The 22,990-nt window shown below is 40.6% G+C and overlaps 1 protein-coding gene across 14 annotated transcripts in view; it reads right to left on the reverse strand.

Moving 5' to 3' along the window:
- Positions 1 to 22,990, reverse strand: part of BRDT (bromodomain testis associated) — a 121,695-nt gene that overhangs the window by 37,023 nt on the left and 61,682 nt on the right. For all 14 annotated transcript variants that reach the window (XR_013218745.1, XR_013218746.1, XM_077278830.1 and 11 more), the window contains 7 exons: positions 22,044 to 22,403; positions 19,166 to 19,294; positions 15,631 to 15,810; positions 12,674 to 12,867; positions 12,195 to 12,472; positions 12,008 to 12,115; positions 10,717 to 10,845 (listed from right to left, as the gene is read on the reverse strand). Coding sequence is in view for 12 of the 14 variants with exons in the window: in XM_077278830.1 (XP_077134945.1) it covers positions 10,717 to 10,845; positions 12,008 to 12,115; positions 12,195 to 12,472; positions 12,674 to 12,867; positions 15,631 to 15,810; positions 19,166 to 19,294; positions 22,044 to 22,403 (1,378 nt within the window). In the remaining 2 variants the exon portion in view is untranslated. The remainder of the gene's footprint in view (positions 1 to 10,716; positions 10,846 to 12,007; positions 12,116 to 12,194; positions 12,473 to 12,673; positions 12,868 to 15,630; positions 15,811 to 19,165; positions 19,295 to 22,043; positions 22,404 to 22,990) is intronic.

Genomic DNA, 22,990 nt, shown 5'->3' on the forward strand with positions numbered 1-22,990 from the left:
AATTAAATGAAGATAATAATACCAAAGAATTTGTGTTCGCAATCATTTTCAGAAAGAAACTGAGTATTATCTGACAGAATTGCAGGGGTGTGAATACTTTTGGCCATGACTGTATGTAATGGTCTCAGAGACCTGGACCTGGGGTCAGATCCTGCACCAATGCAACGCAGCCTCGGGCTTCTCTGGAATCTACAGTCAGACACTTTCACCTTTCAGGTCAGCCAGGAAGAAAGGCCTTTCACATGTAGAGGCATCCTGTCTACCATCAACAGTCTGAATGATCCCTTGGGTTTTGCAGCTCCTGTTACTATAAAAGGCAAGGCCCTACTAAGAGACTTAACTAGGGAAACATCTGACTGGGATGCACCTCTGCCACCTGATAAGAGGATCCAGTGGGAAGGGTGGAAGAACTCGTTAGCAGCCCTCTCCAACCTGAACGTGCCAAGACCATACACCCCTGTGCCATCTACAGAAATGCAAAGCCAAAGACTGTACGTATTTGAACATGCTGTCAAAGCAATTGCCGCTGTTGCCAACCTCAAAACTGTAGACTCCAAATGTCAGTCCCACATTGGGTTCACTATGGGGAAGGCCAAACTGGCACCACAACCAGAGCACACTATACCCAGGATAGAGCTTTGTGCCGCAGTCTTAGCGTAGCTCATCACATCCGAAATGGATATCGACCTGACACAGGCCAAGTTCTACTCAGACGGCAAAGTAGTCCTGGGATATATCCACAACGAAACCAGGCGGTTCTATGTTTATGTTAATAACAGAGTGCTACGAATCAGGAGATCAGTTCATCTGAAGCAGTGGCATTACATACCCATGGACCCGAATCCCGCAGATCACGCAACTAGGGCAGTTGACGCACGACGACTAGGAAGCACAACATGGCTCTCAAATCCAAAACTATTGTACATTGAGGAACGTTTTCCAGACACCTTTGAACTAGTAGGAGAGGACTCAGATGCTGAAATCCGCCCTCAGGTGTCTACACTTCATACAAGGACCTCCGTTATCCAGCTTGGATCTTGCAGGTTTGACAGATTCTCAAGTTGGAAGTCACTTATTCGAGCCATTACCTGCCTGACTCATATAGCTCGCTCATTCAGGACCACCAGAACTTGTGGCACAGAAAAATGTAAAGGTTGGCATCTTTGTAAAAATACCTGTGTTACTTCCGACTTAGAATTCTCTAGAAATCACATCATACTCACTGTTCAAAGAGAAACCTGCTTTGCAGAAATCCAATGTCTTATTAATAAAGCTCCAAAACCAGTGAGCAGCGTATTGAGAAAACTCGACCCATTCATCGACAACAGCAGCCTGCTGAGAGTAGGAGGCTGACTCAAAGAAGCTGAAACAGAGTTTGTGGAGAAATTCCCTCTTATACTTCCCGGAAAATGTCATGTTGCCTACCTATTCGTACAACACTACCACAATCTGGTCAAGCACCAAGGAAGACTATTTACAGAAGGAGCCATCAGAACTGCTAACGTGTGGATTGTCTGTGCAAAGAAACTCATCAGTAGTGTCATCTACAAACGTATTACCTGCCGTAAGCTTCGTGGTTCGACTCAAACCCAAAAGATGGCTGACCTACCAGCAGATAGACTCAGCTCAGACCCTCCTTTTACCAGTGTTGGTCTCGATGTGTTTGGGCCTCGGTCAGTTGTTACACGTTGTACGAGAGGCGGCCAAGCCAATAGTAAACATTGGGCAGTCATGTTCACTTGCATGTCAATCAGAGCCGTCCACATAAAGGTCATCGAGTCCCTTGACACATCAAGCTTCATCAATGCCTTAAGACGTTTTATTGCCATCCATAGTCCTATCAAGCATATACGTTCAGACAGAGGTACTAACTTCGTCAGTGCAGCAAAATAATTAGGAATACCTTCAAATCTAGACTATAAGACTCGAGAGTTTCCTCAGTGACCAAAGTTGCATATGGTCATTCAACCCACCTCACTCTTCGCATATGGGAGGATCTTGGGAATGAATGATTGGTCTAGTACGGAGAATTCTTGACTCCACTCTTCTTTAAGAAGGAGCAGCGAGGCTTACCCAGGAAAGCCTAATGACCTTCATGGCAGAAGCTGCAGCTATAATCAACGCAAGACCCTTGGTTCCACTTCCTAACGACCCTGAGGACTCCTTGTTATTGACTCCAGCTACTCTCCTTACAAAGAAAATGAGACTGTCCAGTGCCCCTCCAGGAGGATTCAACGCAAAGGAACTCTACAAGCTCCAATGGAGACAGGTACAAAGTCTTGCAAATACTTTCTGGGACAGGTGGCGCAAACAATATTTGTCTACCCTGTAGCCATGGATAAAGTGGCAATCTACTAAGCCTAATCTGAGCATAGGTGACCGTGTTCTTGTGAAAAACTGTCAAATTCACAGGAATCAGTGACCACTTGGTCTAGTTACCGCAACGTTCCCGAGCAAGTACAGAACGTCCGCAAAGATGAACTAAGGATGACCAACGGGAATGAACCTAAGACATTTTTCAGACCGATATCTGAACTGGTCCTATTGTTGTAATCACCAGAAAAAATATATTCAGGGTATAAATTAGGTATAACCAAACAGGACTGAAAAAACCCTTTAAAATATAACTTTTAATATTCAGAGTAAAAATTACCCAAATTAATGGGTCAGGAGACAGTAACACCTTAATCTATACAATCTAATGAAAGGATAGAGACTAAAACGGTGGGGGGGGCGTGATCTGATCCCTTACTCACCCTACCTCACAGCGGAGGTTGGCACCCTAAGTTCGACATGGCGCCCCCACTCGTCGACGGCTCTCCCTTATGACCCTATAGGATCTTAACAAAATGAAACTTCCACCACACCACAAACCTTATATAAAGTGCAATAGTGCTTTAAAAGGTGCAATAAAAGCTGTAGAAATCTTTTTGTGGATAAATTTCCACAAGAGAAGGAAGTATGATTTTATTTCCCTTCTATTAGTCTTATATATATGGAGGTGCAAGGTGTCTACAATACAAAATAAATCAAAGCATCTGCAATATATGGCAACAGTAGTCCTGCCTACAGTCACAGAACATACCTGACACCTGTGATATTATTAAACACCTGAGTTAAATACACAAAATATGAAAACAATTTGTATATACGTGTAGGCAGAGATATACAAAGTCACAATGCTATATCAGATATATCAGCATAATGATTACCCCCTGCCACACACTAGCACCTCAGAAGATTAAATTACAGACATAAATGGCACAAAAGAATAGTCAAGAAAAAATATATATAGGATGTACTCATCCATATGATGCCGCCCATCCCGACGCGTTTCCCCCTAGGACAATACGCCAGGGTTCATCAGGGGAGGAAGTGGGGCTACCACTGTACAAGATCCGAGGCAGCTATAATGCACTGCGTCTCGGAATGACCGCTCACAATGAAGGGCCCTTCATTGTGAGCGGTCATTCCGAGACGCAGTGCATTATAGCTGCCTCGGATCTTGTACAGTGGTAGCCCCACTTCCTCCCCTGATGAACCCTGGCGTATTGTCCTAGGGGGAAACGCGTCGGGATGGGCGGCATCATATGGATGAGTACATCCTATATATATTTTTTCTTGACTATTCTTTTGTGCCATTTATGTCTGTAATTTAATCTTCTGAGGTGCTAGTGTGTGGCAGGGGGTAATCATTATGCTGATATATCTGATATAGCATTGTGACTTTGTATATCTCTGCCTACACGTATATACAAATTGTTTTCATATTTTGTGTATTTAACTCAGGTGTTTAATAATATCACAGGTGTCAGGTATGTTCTGTGACTGTAGGCAGGACTACTGTTGCCATATATTGCAGATGCTTTGATTTATTTTGTATTGTAGACACCTTGCACCTCCATATATATAAGACTAATAGAAGGGAAATAAAATCATACTTCCTTCTCTTGTGGAAATTTATCCACAAAAAGATTTCTACAGCTTTTATTGCACCTTTTAAAGCACTATTGCACTTTATATAAGGTTTGTGGTGTGGTGGAAGTTTCATTTTGTTAAGATCCTATAGGGTCATAAGGGAGAGCCGTCGACGAGTGGGGGCGCCATGTCGAACTTAGGGTGCCAACCTCCGCTGTGAGGTAGGGTGAGTAAGGGATCAGATCACGCCCCCCCCACCGTTTTAGTCTCTATCCTTTCATTAGATTGTATAGATTAAGGTGTTACTGTCTCCTGACCCATTAATTTGGGTAATTTTTACTCTGAATATTAAAAGTTATATTTTAAAGGGTTTTTTCAGTCCTGTTTGGTTGGTCCTATTGTTGCCTTCAGGAGAAAGGAGTAGTGACATCCATTGATGCCAGACGGGGAGTGTTCTGTCTCCGCCATCTAATTTGTTACCTCTGATTATCTGTATGCATAATTTGCAGTTTTTTCACTAGTATGAGTATACAGGAACTCATACTCCTATATTTATTCGTCTGTAGTGTTTTGGCTCCCGCTAGGTTAGAGTCATGTTTGCAGTCCTATTTTCATTTTTTTTCTATTTTCCATGTCTGATTCTCCTCCCCTATTTGCAATGCATTATGGTAGCTCAGCCTCCATCTCCCTCCATTTTCCTCCATTTCCTTCAGTCTGCTTTCAAAGAAAGACCCTTTCACTTCATTCCCCTTGCGATTGCTTTGCCGGAATGTCTTTATGCTTTCTGTAGATACATTTCTGCTCTAATATTAGCCTAGCTTAGTCAGTTGTACTCCTAGTTCAGTTACTAGCCTTGTAAATGTTCATGCATAATGTACAACATGTGTAGTATGTATTTCTGCTATACCATGCACTGATTGTATTTAAACATATAACCCAGCCCCATTCCCCCACTCTAGGGATGGGCAACACTCCAAATATATAAGTAAACGTACTGATCAACGATCACGTTATTAAACTGCGTTGAGTCAAAAGTGTTTTTGTTAAAAAGTTGCAACTTTATTAACACATATACCAAACAAGACAATACATAAAATTAAAATAGTGCCTCAAAACCGCCAAAAAGCTGTAATAATAGGTAAGCGTAAGGACTTCCTACATCCAAGAAGAAAAGATTTTAATTATAACAGTTTCCAAATAGTATTGCAATTATATTACTTTAGGACATAAAGGAATATCCCAGATAGAGAACAATAATGTGTCACAGAACAAATAGCATGCTGAGAAAACACCTCAAAACAGATAGGTGCCTACATGTAAGCGGGCACCCCCAAATATCAGGGGCAAGTTGCCCTACTGTTGGTATCTGTTGTATCAACACTTAAACAATTATGATGTCAACATTATTAAAGTGCTGGTGCCTATAAATACTACATGGGGCATAGCAGCAGAATAAATTCACAGTGCTAATATTATAGTCTTAGCGATACTATGAGCCTGTCTCCAAAGAAAAAAACTCACACTAAACTTTGATGCCATAAACTACCCATATAGATAATTATAAATGTACGTATAAGCATGAACCAGTATCCGAATATAGCGATTTAATAGCTGAAATGCATCAACCAATTTAGGAGCCCATATAGACTAAATATTAACCACACTTAACCCCAGATCCAATCACTATAACATAATGAAACACACTGTGGTGATAGCGTTTCATAACAACACCATAAGCACTGTGGGCACCAGCAGCACACTAAGTTGCGCAAAAATAGCCAAATTATTACCAATAGTCATACCATAATGAGTAGCGCAATAATAGGAGTTTTGCTAGCAGTGCTAAATGCACAGCACACCAACTCAGCTACGGAAATCAATAATTACATATACCTGGATGTATGGCGTTCACCGTGTGTGGCCGCGTGGCACGCTACACCTAGACCAAACCCCGACGCGCGTTTCGCGACAGCTTCCTCCTGGGGGCGTGTCCAACGTGCAAGAACATAGTGTTTTAAAGTCCCATGCACCAATCAGACTGACACAGGGTGGACCAACAGATAGTACGTCATTGTAGTCCACCCATTGCAACACCGTGCGGCATTGGGAGCTAACCGGGTTACGCAAGGTATAAATACAAACAGCTGGCCATAGAGAAAGGCCAAGTTTGACTGCATACAGATAGATAAATCTAAATAATCCAGACACGCGGAAACCAATACAGGAGAGTTCTAATAGCTCATAGTGTGTATATCAATAACTACCAACAGGACAAATGAATCTTACCATAATAACCCTGTCCGCATATAACTAAATATAGTGAAACGCCTGTGAGCTGAAAGTCACATCCTTTTATATAGTGAATGTAAGGGCAAATAAGCCTACGTTCACATTTGCGGTCGGCGCCGCAGCGCACAACGCAAACAAAAACGCAGCAAAACGCATGCACAACGCTGCGTTTTGCGCCGCATGCGCCCTTTTTTTAATTGATTTTGGACGCAGCAAAAATGCAACTTGCTGCGTTCTCTGCGCCCGGACGCGGGCGCCGCAGCGACGCATGCGGCGCAAAACGCAAGTGCGACGCATGTCCATGCGCCCCCATGTTAAATATAGGGGCGCATGACGCATGCGGCGACGCTGCGGCGCAGACCGCAAATGTGAACGTAGCCTAAGATGTTAGACAACAGTGGATATACACTATGCCATTGATATACTACATGGGTAGAACAGGTAGATAAGCTAACATACGACCAACAGTTAATGAAAAAATCTTAGTGTATATTCGCGCTAATCAGAATTCTATAAAAAATCTGAACACGCTAGAACCAAAAACTATATGACCAAGAATAATGAAATACATATAACAAAGCTTGTGAAAAGTCATTTTACCGACATAGCAGCACGGACAGGAAAGGAACAACTGGAACCTCCCCTGCAGGATGAGGTTACCAGTATGGACCATACCCCCGGCTGATCGTCAACAAAAGTAAAAAAAAAAAGATAGAATTAAAAAAACCACTGATTGTATGTATATGATTGTTTACAGTTTCACCGCGCCAATATACTATCACGTTCAATAAAAGCATATACTCAACCACAGTCTCCTTATTGGACTCCAGTATAGCGGTTTAGCTGCCTGAATAGCTACATGAGCCTGCCTTATTTAGCGAGGACAAAACAGGGTGGTTAAATTGTGCATGTGCAGCTACCAATACCTGCGCATAACTACATCACCACAACATAGGGACGCCTCCACCTCATGTCGCATTGCTTTCATTACTATTTATTCTTTCCTTTTTCAGCTTAACACCACACCGTGCCTCAGGAAGCGAGTACGAAACACAAAACATGGTGCGGGGTTATATAGCAACATGAAAGGGTAAGGTGTTAGGTTATAGGTATGTAGATTTGGAAGTTATTTACATGTTTAATCTACTTCGGAAGAGAGTTGGTCCTTAGTTGTTACATCTTTGATTTTATCAGTCAGCGATTGTTCTTTAGCGCTCTCTGTTGCATTCCTAGGTCTGATTAATATGTTGTGTCTACCAATCAAATTAAAGAATTAAAAAAAGTGAATTTAATGAATAAAATAAACTATGAATTTAAAAAACTATTCACTGTAGTATCTTGTTTTTGATGCTTCAGTATCTGGATTCTTTACCTGTATTTCAATGTGTAAGAAACTTTGCTGCTGGCTTGCTTTTGTAGCCAATTTCCGAGATCTGTAACGTTTACATTTTTTGGGATCTAGGGCTGTGTTAGGGCTTATTTTTTTATGCTCTGAGCTAATGTTTTTTTCTCATGCCATTTTGGAGTAGATACAGTGTTTTGATCAGCTCTTATTGTAATATTGCAGTGCCCCCTCTCCCCCCCCTCCCCCCCCAAAAAAAAATAAAGTGTACTTTTGATGCTTTGATATTTTTTTTTTGTTATGCCATTTACTAGCGGCTGTTAAAGGCACATGATGGCTGATTAAATCGGCCATCGTGTTTGGGGAAAGATTAGCCATCCGTAAAAAAAAAAAAAAAAAACATATTCCGTGGTGCTTTACAAATCAAAGATTACCGTATTATTATTACTCACATATGTTAAAAGAACGTCTAGAATATCAAATGGAAGTTGTGAAGGAAATAAAATGAGTTAATGGCACCATCTAGAGGCTCAAGAGGACTACATCACTCGCTGCAAATAGTTCTGCTACGCAGTGCCTTCCCCTGTATAACATAGAATTATTTACCTCCTGTACTAGATGTCACCAAGTTCAGTGAGGGAAATTAATCACAAGGCTATTTTACACATAGTTAATACACTACATCATATATATCACATTATATATATGTTTAATGTATTTGTCTATATTTGCCCCGTATTTCACATGTAAAGCGCCATGGAATAAATGGCGCTATAAAAATGAATAATAATAATAATAATACATCAGAGCCCAGTTTTTTTAATTGGTGGGGGTCCTAACAGAGGAATCCCCAGTGATAAACTACTGATCACATGTCCTATAGATAATTGATAGTGCACTAGATTTGGCTTTATATCAATCATTCAGAAACAGACTGCATGATACCCAATTTACTCTAATAGAAAGAGGTTCTGTAGCAGCTGAGTGTTCAGGGATACTAAAAAAAAGAAGAAACATGGAGAAAAATGACATCTTGAGAATAGCTTTACAACAGATGCCCGCAATCTTAATCCTAGCTGAATAAGGTAACAATAGGTAACCATGATGTATACATGTGATCTAGCAGATCCATGGTGATCTCAGAAAGAAAACAGCTAATATGACAATTCTTGTGCAGAACTGCAGGCCGTGGATAATGCAGGCACATTCACAGATAAGCAACATATAACACTTACTATAATCTATGGTGGCAACAGGAGGGGATTCTGACGCCTACCTAGCTACAAGTGGGAATTGTCATTCTTGGCTATCAAGTTGTTCAAAACATGGCTGAATAGATAGCGGTTTCTATGTTTCTACTGAAAAATAATAAAGTGAGTGGCTGCCAGTACAAATCCCACAGCTGCACCTGGAAAAGCATCTGGAAAAGCAGGGTTGTCACCCTCCATTTCCAAAAAAAGATATAATTAAAGAAAAACTTTTTTTTTTTTAATTATTTAAAAGAGAACCTGTCCGTCACTTCATGATGCCCAAATCTGTGGCAGCAGGAAATCACAGCCTGGTTGTACGATTGCAGCCAGGTACACTACTTTCTGAAATGCTTTGTCATTTTAGAGAAAATATACTTTGAAGACCCTGCTGAGGATCATAGCCAGAGACCAGACCAGGCAATCCAAATGATGTAACAAATCTTTATTTAGGCAATCCAAACAGTGAGTCAGTGACATGGGCCTTCATCAAACACTATGTAGTGCATAAACAAATATACAGAATCAAAATATGACTGCATACATGTGGAAATAAACAAGAAACAAATTAAACCTTATTGAGCACCCAATCCTTTTCCTCAAGAGTGTTGAGTACCTATCCTTACAGAGACCGGACTAGTTCATATCTTCCAAGTACCACTGGAGGAGAGGGACAGGTTTGTCCATATGTACACGATGAGATATCTGTCAATCACCTCTAGCAGTTTTGTGACAAGCTGGATGGTGGTGGAGCTATGGTCATTGGGGGGGAATCTTTAAAATAATAATTTTCTCTGAAACGCTGGAGCATTTCATATAACGATATACCAGGCTGCAATCGAGCATCTTGGTTCTGTCCGCGGTTTAGGCACCATTGCCGCCTGAAAGGATCCTTCAGGCTTTACAAGACTGTGATTTTATTGTAATATACATCATTAGCTTATTTTGCTTCCTTCTCTCCCAAACATTATGATGTAGTGTTGCTTCAATGTACAGTTCATGCTTCTTTAGAAGGTTCTTTTAACTGCAGTCCAAAAAATATCCATACACTGTATTGATATAATCAGTACAGGAGTTCCCGTGTCGGTACAAGGGGATGGGGCTGTAGGAAGGTACAGACAGGAGAAGTTCTGTACACAGACTGTTGGAATATAGCACATGGATCTTCCCTGAGTAGCAGTTCAAAGCAGCTTTAAAAGGAATATTAACTATGCATTGAATCAGCCCAGAAGCATAGTGTGTGGGAGAGAAGAACAATAAAATAATGAAAAAGATTACAAAAAGTCATAACTTTGAAATGCCTGGTGTAATGAAAACTGTAATTGCCATTTAAAGAACCTTTTACTAGGGCTCATAATTGACCAAATGCTTGTTTCTGATCATTGCCCTGTGTAAACATGGCTGCAATCAGCTGGCTCATTCATTGTCCATCACTCATGTAAATAGGCAATGTGTTGACGACAGTACGCAAATTGTATGAAGACCAAATTATTTTAATATTGATTGCCACTGTATAGGGATAAACATTGCAAAAGCCTTTATATGTGTGCTGAACGACTTTGACAAGGATGAGAACCGTAACACCAGTATCTTATGGGTATTAATTTTCTGTGCTTCTGTTGAGGCTTTATGTTTGTAGTTTCTGTAATTCACCTGTAGAAAGTGATTGTTGTGAGAACCTTTACTTGGTACCAAAATTGGATATCTCGTTGGAATGAATGAGATTAGTATTACAATCTTAGGACGGTTTACACATCTGATATTCACGATCTGAGCACGGGACCACTGTTGCCCCGACTAGGCACGGTTCTTTTAACATAAAAAGGTGAGGATTTCAAAGCAAACCCACTGTAAGTATTTTGTATGCATATTAGAGAACCGAAAAGGGTACTGCCGAAAAATAATGCCAGGCTGTCTAACCTGAGTCAGAGTCACTGCTGTCAGAAGAGCTGGAGTCACTGCTGCTCTCGGAGGTGGAGGACGAACTGCTGCTGCTTTCACTCAGCCGTTTTGGACCACAGGTCGGCTGTGAGACTGGTGTCGCCTCATCTGCAGTCAAGAAAAGCCACAAATCAATATCATAGATGGACTAGATATTATCAGGGTTTAATTAGTATACGTGAGGCAAATGTAGAGAATAAAGTCACTTCTTAAGAGTTTCTCCCAAAATTCTTCAATAGGTGTTTAAAAAAAAAATTGATGTAAACAATAGATCATTTTCTGATGACACTTCCTTTTAACGTTTTAATGGATAGTTGTTGTTTTTTTTTTTGTTTTTTTTTAAGAGCATTATGATTACATTTCCATTCTAGAGTTTCTATAGGCCAGAAAATTCCAAATAGTAAAAGAAAAGATAGAGGTTTGTTAAACTTTTTTAATGGAGCTTTACGGTTTCAGATAATCCCTTTCCCCGAGTCAGCAGTTTTAAAACAAAACAAACAAACTGTTCTTTACTTGCCCTCCTCGGGTCTAGTGCCAAGACTATGGCGCTCCCGATGTCTGTTATTGTCTGCAGTGGTGATGTCACGCTGCCATCGCTGCCACTCAGCTCAGTTATTACCTGCAGCGCTGTCAACGTTACGCAATTGCTGCAGACATTATCACAAGGATAAGTAGAGAAGCCTCAGCACTGGACCCATGGAGGGAGAGTATAGCACAGTTTGTTTTTATTAAAAAAAAGCAGAAAATAAAAAACAACAAACTGCAGCTGGAAATTTTTTTTCTGCACATGGAAAATTAGGTATGTTTTACAGAGGAAGATGCTTCAGGACACGCTAGCATCTTTTTGATTGTTTTCCGTTTTGTTTTGTTGACAGTTTTTTCTTGGGGGGGGGGGACATTTTGATATAAATTATTGAGCACCTTCCAAGATGAAGCCGCCTGTAGAATGGTCAGGTCACCTTTTTAGCTGCTTCACGGCTTTCAATGCCTGAAGCAGTTAAAGAAGCTCAGAAAGACTGACTGAACATATCCACAGCAAGTTATTTTAGCATTGTAATGCATATATTCATTCTATAAACGCTTTTTCAGGTGGGTTCCTGAGCGGGACCTGTCTGAAAAATACATTGTGTACACATACCCTGAAGGAGCAATGGGCTCAATTTAGGCATGAACTCCACTAGAAAGGTTTTCAGGATTTAACAAGGTGCTCTGATTTCAGTAAAACACAAGATGGTACTTGTGTAAAAGTTTCATATAAAGCTGAATATACCTTTTGTTTTTTTAGCAGAATTTAGTTGCCCGCTAACATCCTGGAGTCGTTTCTCCAGCTCCAGTTTCTTCTCTTTATTTAGCTGATCTTTAGATTTTGATTTTTCTCCTATAAATAAAAAAAATAGTTATAGGTTCCTGACCTCTCAGTTTGTCATACAGTAAAGTCACCGATAAAACGCACATACCACTTGTCTTTTTAGGTCTCTTCCGCAGACTAATCATCACATATCGTTCTAGGTGCCTCAAGGTTGATGGCTTCAGCGTCTCAAAATCTATTTCTATTTCATGAGGATTGGAGTCTTTCAATGATGGCTCTCTGGTCTGAATGATATGAACAATTCGGGCAAGCTTTTCACCTGGCAGCTTGTTAATGTCCAAACTCAACTGCCTTTTTTCATCATAAGTCATAGGCCTGGCCTGATCTTCATCGTCAGACACGGACAGCTTCTTTTTCTTTTTATCTCTGAAAAGAAACATAAATGTGTTTAAAACTAGTGAATGCAAAAGAGATTCCAAAATCAGTTCCAAGAACGATGGCTTAGTGGGTTGTACATGTCTGGCATCCAGCTGGAAAGGACAATATTCCCCCCATTTATGTGCAGTGGCAGTAATTAATATTTCCATACAGTCATTTGTTGGAGTGGACTAAAAGATTTAGTCTTACTTGACTATAGATTTCTTCTTCTTCAGTCCTTTTTTCTTCATTTTCTTCTTTTTCTGATTTAGACTGGCTTTCTTTTTCAGCTTTTTCTTCTTCTCTTTCAGCTTCTTTTTCTTTACTTTCTTGGATTTTTTTTTCTTGGGTTTGGTGATCGGACCATCTGTTAAGACTTTAAGTTGTTCATGTACAACCCTCAGCTTTCAATATGGAAGGAAACAGTGACAAACCAACATTACAACTAAGACATTGAACACAATTTTTTGATGGAAAAAAAATGCGCAATATAAAAGACAAAGTTTCTGAAAAATCACTAATAGAATGCAGATAAGCAAGAACGGGCTTGTGAACATCATAGACCTTTATGGTATATTGAAAGCATGCATGCTCAATGAATGGTGTTCCTTACAAAGTAACCCATCGTCATCACAAAGGTGTCCACTGTGCCCAGTGGAAAGGGGACCTTAAACCATCACTCTTCATCATCATGGAGAAAGAAGAACACTTTTTGTTCCCATTGGCATATGTCCTGCTCACTATATTCGAAATTGAGCCCAACAAGCACCTGCCTTCCTGACAAGATATGGAATCTGGCAACATCTGTTCTCAGCTCTGAAATGGCTTCAGATCGGATACCCACCAATAAGAAGTTTATGGGGTAAGGATTTCGGAACTACATAAGAAATGTACCATTGCATGGTAATCATTCAAGTAAATGGGCAAACATGTAATACCTGGCTGTACCAAGTTCACCAGAGTGAAAGCTGCTGGTGGCTCGTAGCGCTATCTAAAAGATTGGGTTCTCCAATTAGAGGATATTGATGGTCTATAATTTGGTCATCAATGTTAGATGATAGTGGTCAGAACTCCCACAGGTCAGCTGTTATTAGGTCTGATGGCAGCCAGATGCACACAATGAATGGAGCTGCACAGCCCTGCTCTGTTCAATGTCTAGATATCAGTGCAGAGTGGGGAACCCTACAGATAGGACACCTATGAGGGCTCCTAAGAGTAGATCATCAATATCATATGACTGAAGAAGTCTCTTAAAGGGTAACTGTCAAAAAATATATTATATATATTAGTAATATTAGTACATGTGAAAATGAGTAACTTTGTAATATATTTGCCACAGAAAACCACGTTCTCCTTCTCGACTGAATTCATTCTCAAAATTCTTAATTCGAGGGTAAAATCTGTTTTCTGTGGCTACAGATTTTCCTAATGCTATATATATGGATAGATGACAGTTGGTGCTCATAAAGTTCTATGGATGTGTTTTAGGAGAATTTGCTCCAGAATGTGTGTGTCTGCCTCTAGCTCCTCAATCTCCATAGAATTGTATAAGCACAGTCACCTCCCATCTCAATAATGAGAAAGTCTGTTCTTCAATGAGTACAGATTTTACCCATCAATTGAGAATGAGTGATCAGTCCAGGAGGAAAAAAAAAAAAAAAAAAATCAGGTTTCTGACAGGCTATAGTTATGACTCAGTTTGGGGATTCAATCCGGTGACCTCTTGCTCAGTGGTTGGTTCTTCTGTCTGCTGAGCTATTACGCTTTTCTTCCATGTCCTTCTGCTGATGGGTCCCATTGCCTTTTTTATCCCACTGTCCCATTTTGGTTGCCGTATCACAGTCTGGGATGGGCTATATGTATTCTCCCTTCACTACACTTTCTTGCTGGCTATACTTCTAAGTGGATTAGTGCTAAGGAGTTCCAGTCCTTCAGTGAAGGGATTTGTCCTGCTGGGCACATGTGGTTTGTATGTCTGCTGTGTGTTTGTTTGTCTGCCTTCCAAGCACCTTTCCTTTCTCCTCAGTTAGGTTGGTTGGAGATTATTCTTGTTTTATTTATTATTCTCCTTTTTTCCCTTTGTGCACGTGGTTTAAAGTTTCCTTATCCCGAGTCCTCGTATCCCTCTGCACACTTCTCCTCTCCAGTTTAGCTGTACACAGGAGCAGCCATCTAGTTCCTCAGGTGGTGATGCTCGTACCCTTTGATGGCCTTTTAGGTAGCCAGGTCCGGCATAGTGTTTTCAATTGTGTGGCTAGGGATTGTCTAGTCTATACAGGGACCAGTAGGGTCTTCTCTGTGTTGTAGGCTTCATTATTCCTGTTACCTGTGTATGAGTGTGTTACGTGCATAAGAGATTTCAAAATAAGCAATATAAGGTACAGCTGCTTATTTTCATGAGCATTATTGATTTATTAAATCAAAATTAAAATGGTTACTTTTAAAGGTTTGCTTTAGTTATGAAAAACTTTCTTCAATTAGAGGTTTGCTGTTATAGGAGTTTTCAAGTCAATCTAATATCCTGAGCAAACTAGCATTCACCAGGGAGATTATGCTGCGATAGCAGTTTCTGCAGGCAGAAGAGCTTGGCCAAGACCAAGGTTGAACTCAAATATTGGTGGACGGAAAAGTGCCAAAAATCCAATTCCATTCTCAGACAGTGATCCTCAAACATGTGAATTCACCCTTCATTTTATTACCTTTCCCAAACACTATAAACACAAATACAAAGGAATCACTGATTGTTCCATCTCTCACATGATCTATTAAGAAGTATCGGAATGCGTTACCTAGGTTTCCATATGTCCTTAGCTTCTATATGTTCCTAGATCAGACCACCGCCATGTCAGTATTTTAATACGGCACTCGTGGGTATAAGTACCTACTGCTGTTTAATGATGTGATGCTGCTACTATAACTGCCCTGCTGTACAAGCTCCATTAGGTGGAGTTATTACCCTTTAACATTGACTTTTCTGACAGTACACTATGGAGAGAAAAAAAAAAAAGTGTTTGCAGCAATAAACAGGGGTGATTTTTATTGGGGCTTTCTGATCCAGCTAATAAAAGAGGTTCCTGTAATGGAATATTAAAGCATACATCATACTAAAAAGTCATAAAGAGAAGAAGTTTAGTTGGTACACGTTTAATTTTTTCCAGTGGACTCACCTGTTCTTGTAACATGGCAAGCTGTCGAGCTCTATCGTCTTCTGAATCAGAAGAGGAGCTCTCCGAGGAGCTGGAACTGCTGCTTTCACTGGACGTGTATCTGTTTACCAGGTTTTGGGAGTATGTGGCAGCAGCAACAGGTTCATCTGGGATTTTAGCAAATAGTATCTCAAAAATATCCTGAAATATGAAGCACACAAAGGAGAAGCGCGAAAAATACCAGGCGAACCATGAGCCAGAAATCAACCAAATGCCTAGGTTATCAGCAAAAATTTGTTATAGAACAAAGTGAAAGATTAAATTAAGAGACACAGATGAAATATGAAAATGTATTCTATTGGCATCATCTTTTAAGTAACTTACATGGAATACAAAACAGGTGTGGAGTGTATAAGGCATAGATTATAACAGTATACCAATGCTTTTAAAAGGTGGTCCTGGACCGCAAATGATCTCTACAGATGGGAAGCACCAATTCCTGTACCAACCAAACTCTTAAAGAATATGCAAGGGGTGCATGGGACTGGCACAAAGCAGAACAGGAGATTCCTCTGGTGGGCCACCACCCTCTTATAGGAGCAGTACTTAGCACAATATACATGAATCACTATATATAGGCACAGGCAGCATTTTATTCATGTACCAATCTACCCTGTTCATTGTTACATACATTTGTGATTGAGGATGTGACATTTACATGTAGCTTAAAAGTGGGGCCCTGGAGTTGGTGGGCCCATTGCACACATGTCCGCTGTGTCCAAAGCGCTGCCGGCTATTGAACCCAAGTCAGTTCGCATGTGTTCATTGAATCGTGAGGATTCACCACGTCCAATACATTGTATGGGTGAAATTTATCTTGTGGAGACTCGAGTCTCCGCAAAATAAATTGACATGCTGCAGTATGGAAAGACGCGCCGCATGTCCGTCTCCACAGGTGAGCCGCGGGCATCTCTGGACGCATAGTGGACATGGGATTTCTTGAAATCCCATCCACTATGCTGTAACATCTGGATGCTGCAGGTTGGACGCTGTGCAAGTATGCGGCTTTCAACCCGCAGCGCTTACTCACCACATGCACCTACCTTAAAAGGATATAGAAAGCAATTTTGTAATGTATGCATTTTTAGCTAAGAAACAATTTTGCAATAGGGTTGCATTAACATTTTTGGACTATTCCACAGCGTCTATGTATCACTGTACATAGCTAGCTGCATAATAAGTCAATTTTGTCCTTGAACTCATTAGATGGCAGGGTTTCCAATCATTACACATTTTTAAAGATATTTTAAAAGTTCAAATGATTTGGCCACATATCGATTTAGAAGATGTCCCATGAGTAAGCTGGCTTATTTTACACTACAATACCACACTTACCTGGTGCACAATTACCCCATGTATAAACGAAAAGCGCTACAAGGTAGATAAAACTTAAATTTTATTGATATCACAATATAACATTAAAATCATGAAAAGTGCAAGATATGAAAGAGGGACTAAGACGAATATGAATAACTAGTGTATCAGGAAAAAATTCTCATTAACCCCCTTAACGACTGCCGATATGCCTTTTAACGGTGGCAGTTAAGGGTACTTATTCTTCAGCGCCTCCCCAGGATCGGGAAAATCTCCGGGGTTTTGGCTACTGGGGGTAGTCGAGACCCCGGAGAACATGTTTTGGGTCGGTTTTTACCGTCCCCAGTGCTGCGATCACCGTTATTCACTCAACAACGGCGACCGCAAAAAAAAAAGTTCAATTTATTTCTCTCTCCTCTGATATGTTCTAACATACCAGAGGAGAGAGAAATTCCGGCAACTGGCAACAATAGGAGATTTTTCCTATTGGTTCATTTGATCAAAATAAAAAAAGTAAAAATAAAACCCCCTTTATCACCCCCCTTAGTTAGGTAAATATAAAATAAAAAAATTCATTTTTTTCCCATTTTTCCATTAGGCCTAGGGTTGGGGCTGGGGTTACGGTTCTGTTGGGGCTACGGTTGGGGTCTTGGGGCTACAGTTGGGGTGTTGGGGCTATGGTTAGGGTTGGGATTAGGGTTAGGGGTAGGGCTGTGTTAGGGTTAGAATTGAGGGGTGTCCACTGCTTAGGTACATCAGGAGTCTCCAAAAGCGACATGGCGCCCGCCTTTGATTCCAGCCAATTTTGCATTTAGAAAGTCACACAGTGCTCCCTCCCTTCTGAGCCCTGCCATGCGCCCAAAACAGTGGCTTTCCCCCACATACGGGGTATTGGCGTACTCAGGAGAAATTGCACAACAAATTTTGTGGTCCACTTTCTCCTGTTACCCTTGTGAAAATAAAAAGTTTGGTTCCAAAGAACACTTTGTGAAAAAAGTAAAATGTTCATTTTTTTCTTCCACATTGCTTTAGTTCTTGTGAAGCACCTGAAAGAGTAATAAACTTCTTGATTGTGGGTTTGAACACCTTGAGAAGTGCAGCTTTTAGAATGGTGTCACTTTGGGATATTTTCTATCATATTGACCCCCCAAACTCACTTCAAATATGAGGTGGTCCCTAAAAAATGGTTTTGTAAATTGTGTTGGAAAAATGAGAAATCGTAGGTCAGGTTTTAACCATTATAACTTCCTAACAAAAAAATAAAAAAGTTTCCAAAATTGTGCTGATGTAAAGTAGACATGTGGGAAATGTTATCAATTAACTATTTTGTGCGATATGACCCTCTGATTTAAGGGCACAAAAATTAAAAATTGTGAAAATTGCAAACTTTTTGCCAAATTTCCGTTTTTTTCATAAATAAACGCAAGTCATACTGAAGAAATTTCACCACTAACATGAAGTACACTATTTCACGAAAAAATATTCTCAGAATCAGTGGGATCCGTTGAAGAGTTCCAGAGCTATAACCTCATAAAATAACAGTGGTCAGAATTGTAAAAATTGGCCTGGTCACTAAGGACAAAATTGGCTCTGACAGTAAAGGGTTAAGTGGTTAAATTCTGACCAGTTACATTGTGATCTCAATAAAATTAATTTTTGATTATCTACCTTGTAGCACTTCTCGTTTATACGTGGGTGTAATTGTGAACCAGGTAGCTTTGGTGTTGTATTCTATTGTTGTAGAAGTGTCACCTATTGATTTGGGGTTCTATCACGATAAGGACTGTTTTCGGTATATAAATACGGTACTTATTTTACACAAGAATTTTGCACAAAAATAACTGCGCACAGCATCTGTAAATTTGGCAAATTTCACAACCCCACGTGGCTACACCTACTTTTTAGGACATTTTTCAAAATAGTCTTTTGAGTAAGGCATAACATTGTCTAAAACACTTAATACATTTGGTGCACGGCATGTATGCCAATTGTTGTGCAGTAAGAGAAGACATAATTTTGGCACGTTCTGCTTTGTAAAGCTCTCCCCATTGGTGTCACGGAGGCATCTTCTAGTACTGTTTAATATGTTTTCCTTAATTGAAATGCTATACATGCAAGAAGAAAAAAAAAAATGTGCCACAAGCCATGATGTGACATTTTGTAATGTAAATCGACCATCTACCTGTAACTTTCGGGCCATAGTCACCACTTCGCTGTCAGGTGAATTGTGTTTATAAGAAGTCATGAACATTAATCGAACATCAGAGGCGAATTCCCGTGTGTCTTTGTACTGGCCATTCTCCATCTTGTCCTGATTATAGACATGTAACACACTTAGGGTAGGTTCATACGAGCATATAAAAAAATCAATGTAAAATAGAGCAGCCGACAGCACATCAATATTCGGAAGCACGTTCCAGCCCACAGACCCAATTGGAAATAAACAGTCCCAAATAAAAAAGGAACAGCATCCAGTCCAGGTGATGAAAAAAAATCAATATTTTTATTCTGCCATAATGCAACGTTTCGACCCAAAGGGTCTTTGTCAAGCATCACACTTGGACATATAAAAAAATCATTCGGAGCTCCATCCAGAAAAGTGGAACAATGTTCCTTGCACTGGTCATCCGCATATAGTCTGTGTGCAATCTGTTTTTACAGCAGCAGCTATTATTTGCAGTTTTGTATGCATACATTGGAATTCTGTAACATATTAATCGGATGCTACACTGTGGCTTTGTTTTAGTTTTTTTTAACGCGCCCATAGACTTGAATGGGTGAGTTCCATGCAACTTATGGAAGAAACTAGTGCATGCTGCAATTTTCTTTTTCTCGTGCAGATTCAGTCAGTGGAAAAGAAAAACGTCATCTGTACTGCCCAATTGAACAACATTGGCCCGAGTCAGTCCGTCCTTCCCAGATAGCACTCGGACCAAAATACAGTTGTGTTAACGAGGCCTTCGCAAAAGTGACAGTAAATGCATCCACGTACAGGTGTTTATAGTTGCAAATTCTGATTAATTAATCTAACAACTTTTTTTGCTGTAGTCCAGGGGTTCATACACATTTAAAGGGAATCTGTCAGGTAAAATAATGCTATTAACTTGCAGATAAGGGGTTAGTCTGCAGGTTAATAGCATTCTGACATCATGCAGCGCCAGCAGTAAGCGTCTGCTGCTGGGAGAAAATGAACCTTATTCCCCCCCAGTAGGGTTCGCCTTCCAATTATAGGGGTGGCAATTGCACAGTGTCAGTCACCTCTCTGTGCACAGATAGCGGCGGCTGTGACTGTGTCCCTGGCACAAACAGACGCTTCTAATGATGAGCAGGCTAACCGGCAGATTAACCCCATATCTGCAAGTTAGTAGTGTTATTTTACGTGACAGGTTCCCTTTAAGGTTTGGTGCATTTTTAAGTCAAAGTGGGTTGTTACAGAAGAAAAGTAAATATGGATCTATCTTTTACAGTTGTTACAATAGTAAGAAAACCATGTGTTGTATAAAAACAACCAATTAATTTTGAGGATATGTTGTTTGAAGCATAAAATACACATTGCATTAGATTAACTCTTGTATTTTGTTCTGCAATAATGCAATGTTCTTCCCATGCATACACTTCCTTCCTAATCTGACAACGAGCCAGGCGAGATACATTTGCACACTGGGTGGTACGTCGCCCAGTAATTATCACACATGGTCCCTATTTGATTAAAAGGACCTGTGCACAATACTCATCAGGCGTGACAGCCCAGCGTACAATTGTTTCTTTCCGTACTCTTAATTTAGATTGGGTAAGAAAATATGTGTGCAGGACATACTTAAACGATTCGTCAGCAGGGAGCGGTGATCGAAGCAGTGAGCAACACCAGCACTGCCCCCTGATGACGATTTATATGAAAGCGGTAATAGAAACTGTCGGGTGGCGCTTGTGTCACTCTCTCCTATCTCCACACCCTGATGACATCGTGTTGCATAGTTAGAAGATGCAATGGCGGAGATAGAAGCAGAGTGCCGGCGCTGCACTCACCTCCCCCACAGAGTCTATCACCATGGATTCAGGACATCTTCAGATGGCAGCAATGCAAGAAACTGTTTTAAGCAACTGCAGGGCCACCCTTGCAGGACATCCTGTTCCATGAGGGGCGATAGATGCTGCAAGGAGCAAGAGCAGCAACAGCCTCCTGTAACGTCCGGTTTGAAACTCCTCTCAAAACAAAACGCCACAGTAAGGCTAGGTTCCCATTGCGTTTTAGTGTGAGCGCTAATGGACAGCGTTGCACGGCGAAATTAACGCCGTGCAATGAGTCCGTTAGCGCTCCCATTGCCGGCAATGTTAAAGCGCATTGCTAGCGCATGTCATTTTCAGCACGCGCTAGCGATGTGCCGTTCTTTTGTAGCGCACCTCGGACGCTGCTTGCAGCATCCACGGCGCGCCGAGGTCCGTTCCCCACTCTCGCAGATCGGGGATCTGCGCTAGCGGGGACGTTTAACGCGACCCCTTAAAAGACATTGCGTTAGCGCAATCCGCTAGTGCTTAGTGCTAAACGGATTGCCCTAATGCAATGGGAACCTAGCCTAAGTGAAGTAAAATAGATAGAGAGGGAGAAGTGAGGAGCATTTTATAATATTCATAATTACAAAAGCAGTTAGGGCATAAAGATAGATATTTAGAAAGGACATTTTACCCCTTTAAGCTTTGATTGGTTACTATGTGCAACAAAAGAGTGTTGCTTTTCATAGAGGAGGCAATTGAGTTATTTTGATTTTTTCATTCTAAACTTTTGAGTATTTGGTTATAGATAGCTGTAAAACCATGTTGCAGCTCTGAGAGACTGCACATAGCTCAACAAGGAAAAAGAACAGGTTTTTTTTTTTTACATTTGAGACAGAAGCAAGTGTGGTGTGGAAACGTGATGTGGAAAAAAAAAACCAAACACCCTTCTTTATATATTTGATCAAGGATCATCATTTTGGTTAGCACGGCCCAAAACTGCGAATTGTCTTTTCCTTCAAACCTCTCCCAAATAGTTTAGAAGCACACTGGATACTGCAAATACTTACTCTGATGGTTCTCAGATCCATGGGACAATTTAGTATCTCACTAAAGCCTGGCAAGTTAAGGCATGCAGAGTGGTCAGGCTTGTAGAAAGGCCAGGCACAGCCTGCATGTTTTTTAGACATCATCTCATTCAGTATATTGTGGCAATGTTTCAGCTGTTCAGAGAGTGGTTTTGAAATAATTTGATGATGTGGAGAATTAGGGAAATCTCGGACCGAAGTGTCAGCTTGTGGCTTTTCAGGACTTGTTGGCATCTGGATTTGTCGTGGTGCAGATACAGAAGGAGAGGATTCACAGGAATTTGATATAAGAGACACCGCAGGAGTTGTAGTATCTGCCTTCCTCTTAATGCCTTTCTTTGCCTAAAAAAAAGCACATTTAAGTAAATGCAATTTAGTTTCATGGAATTACCCTTCTTTTCACAAGATCGGTCATTAAAGGGGTTCTCCAAGAATGTAGTAAAATTGGCAACATCAGACAATTCAAACAGCAGCAAGACACTCAGGTGTAGGGATGAGCTGCAGTCTGAAAAGACAGAGCACCCGAAAAACACATGCAACTCCATAAGCTGGGGAGAAGGACTGTGATATCAGAAGAAATAAATCTTCTCCACCAATTGAGCACAAAGGATTTTTCTCTACAGCCAGGAGAAGAGCTAAATCTTCCGGGGACAATTACAGCCCTTCTCCAGCAGCTCACATATATGTATGCTCTGTCAGTTAAGACAAAGAAGCTCAGACATATAAAGACAAATGGGAGCATTCATAAAAACTTGCATTTTATAGGCCAGTCTGGATGAAAATTTCATTGGAGTAAGATATGCCATTAAGAGCAAGCCTCAAAGAATTTTAAGCATCTACTAGTATACCGTGCACCAGAGTACAGAAATGTACACCGATCATGAGATGGAGTACATTTCTGTTATAATTTATGCTACTTTCTGACTTAA

Source organism: Ranitomeya variabilis, chromosome 8 (assembly GCF_051348905.1).
Source record: "Ranitomeya variabilis isolate aRanVar5 chromosome 8, aRanVar5.hap1, whole genome shotgun sequence".
NCBI lineage: Eukaryota > Metazoa > Chordata > Amphibia > Anura > Dendrobatidae > Ranitomeya > Ranitomeya variabilis.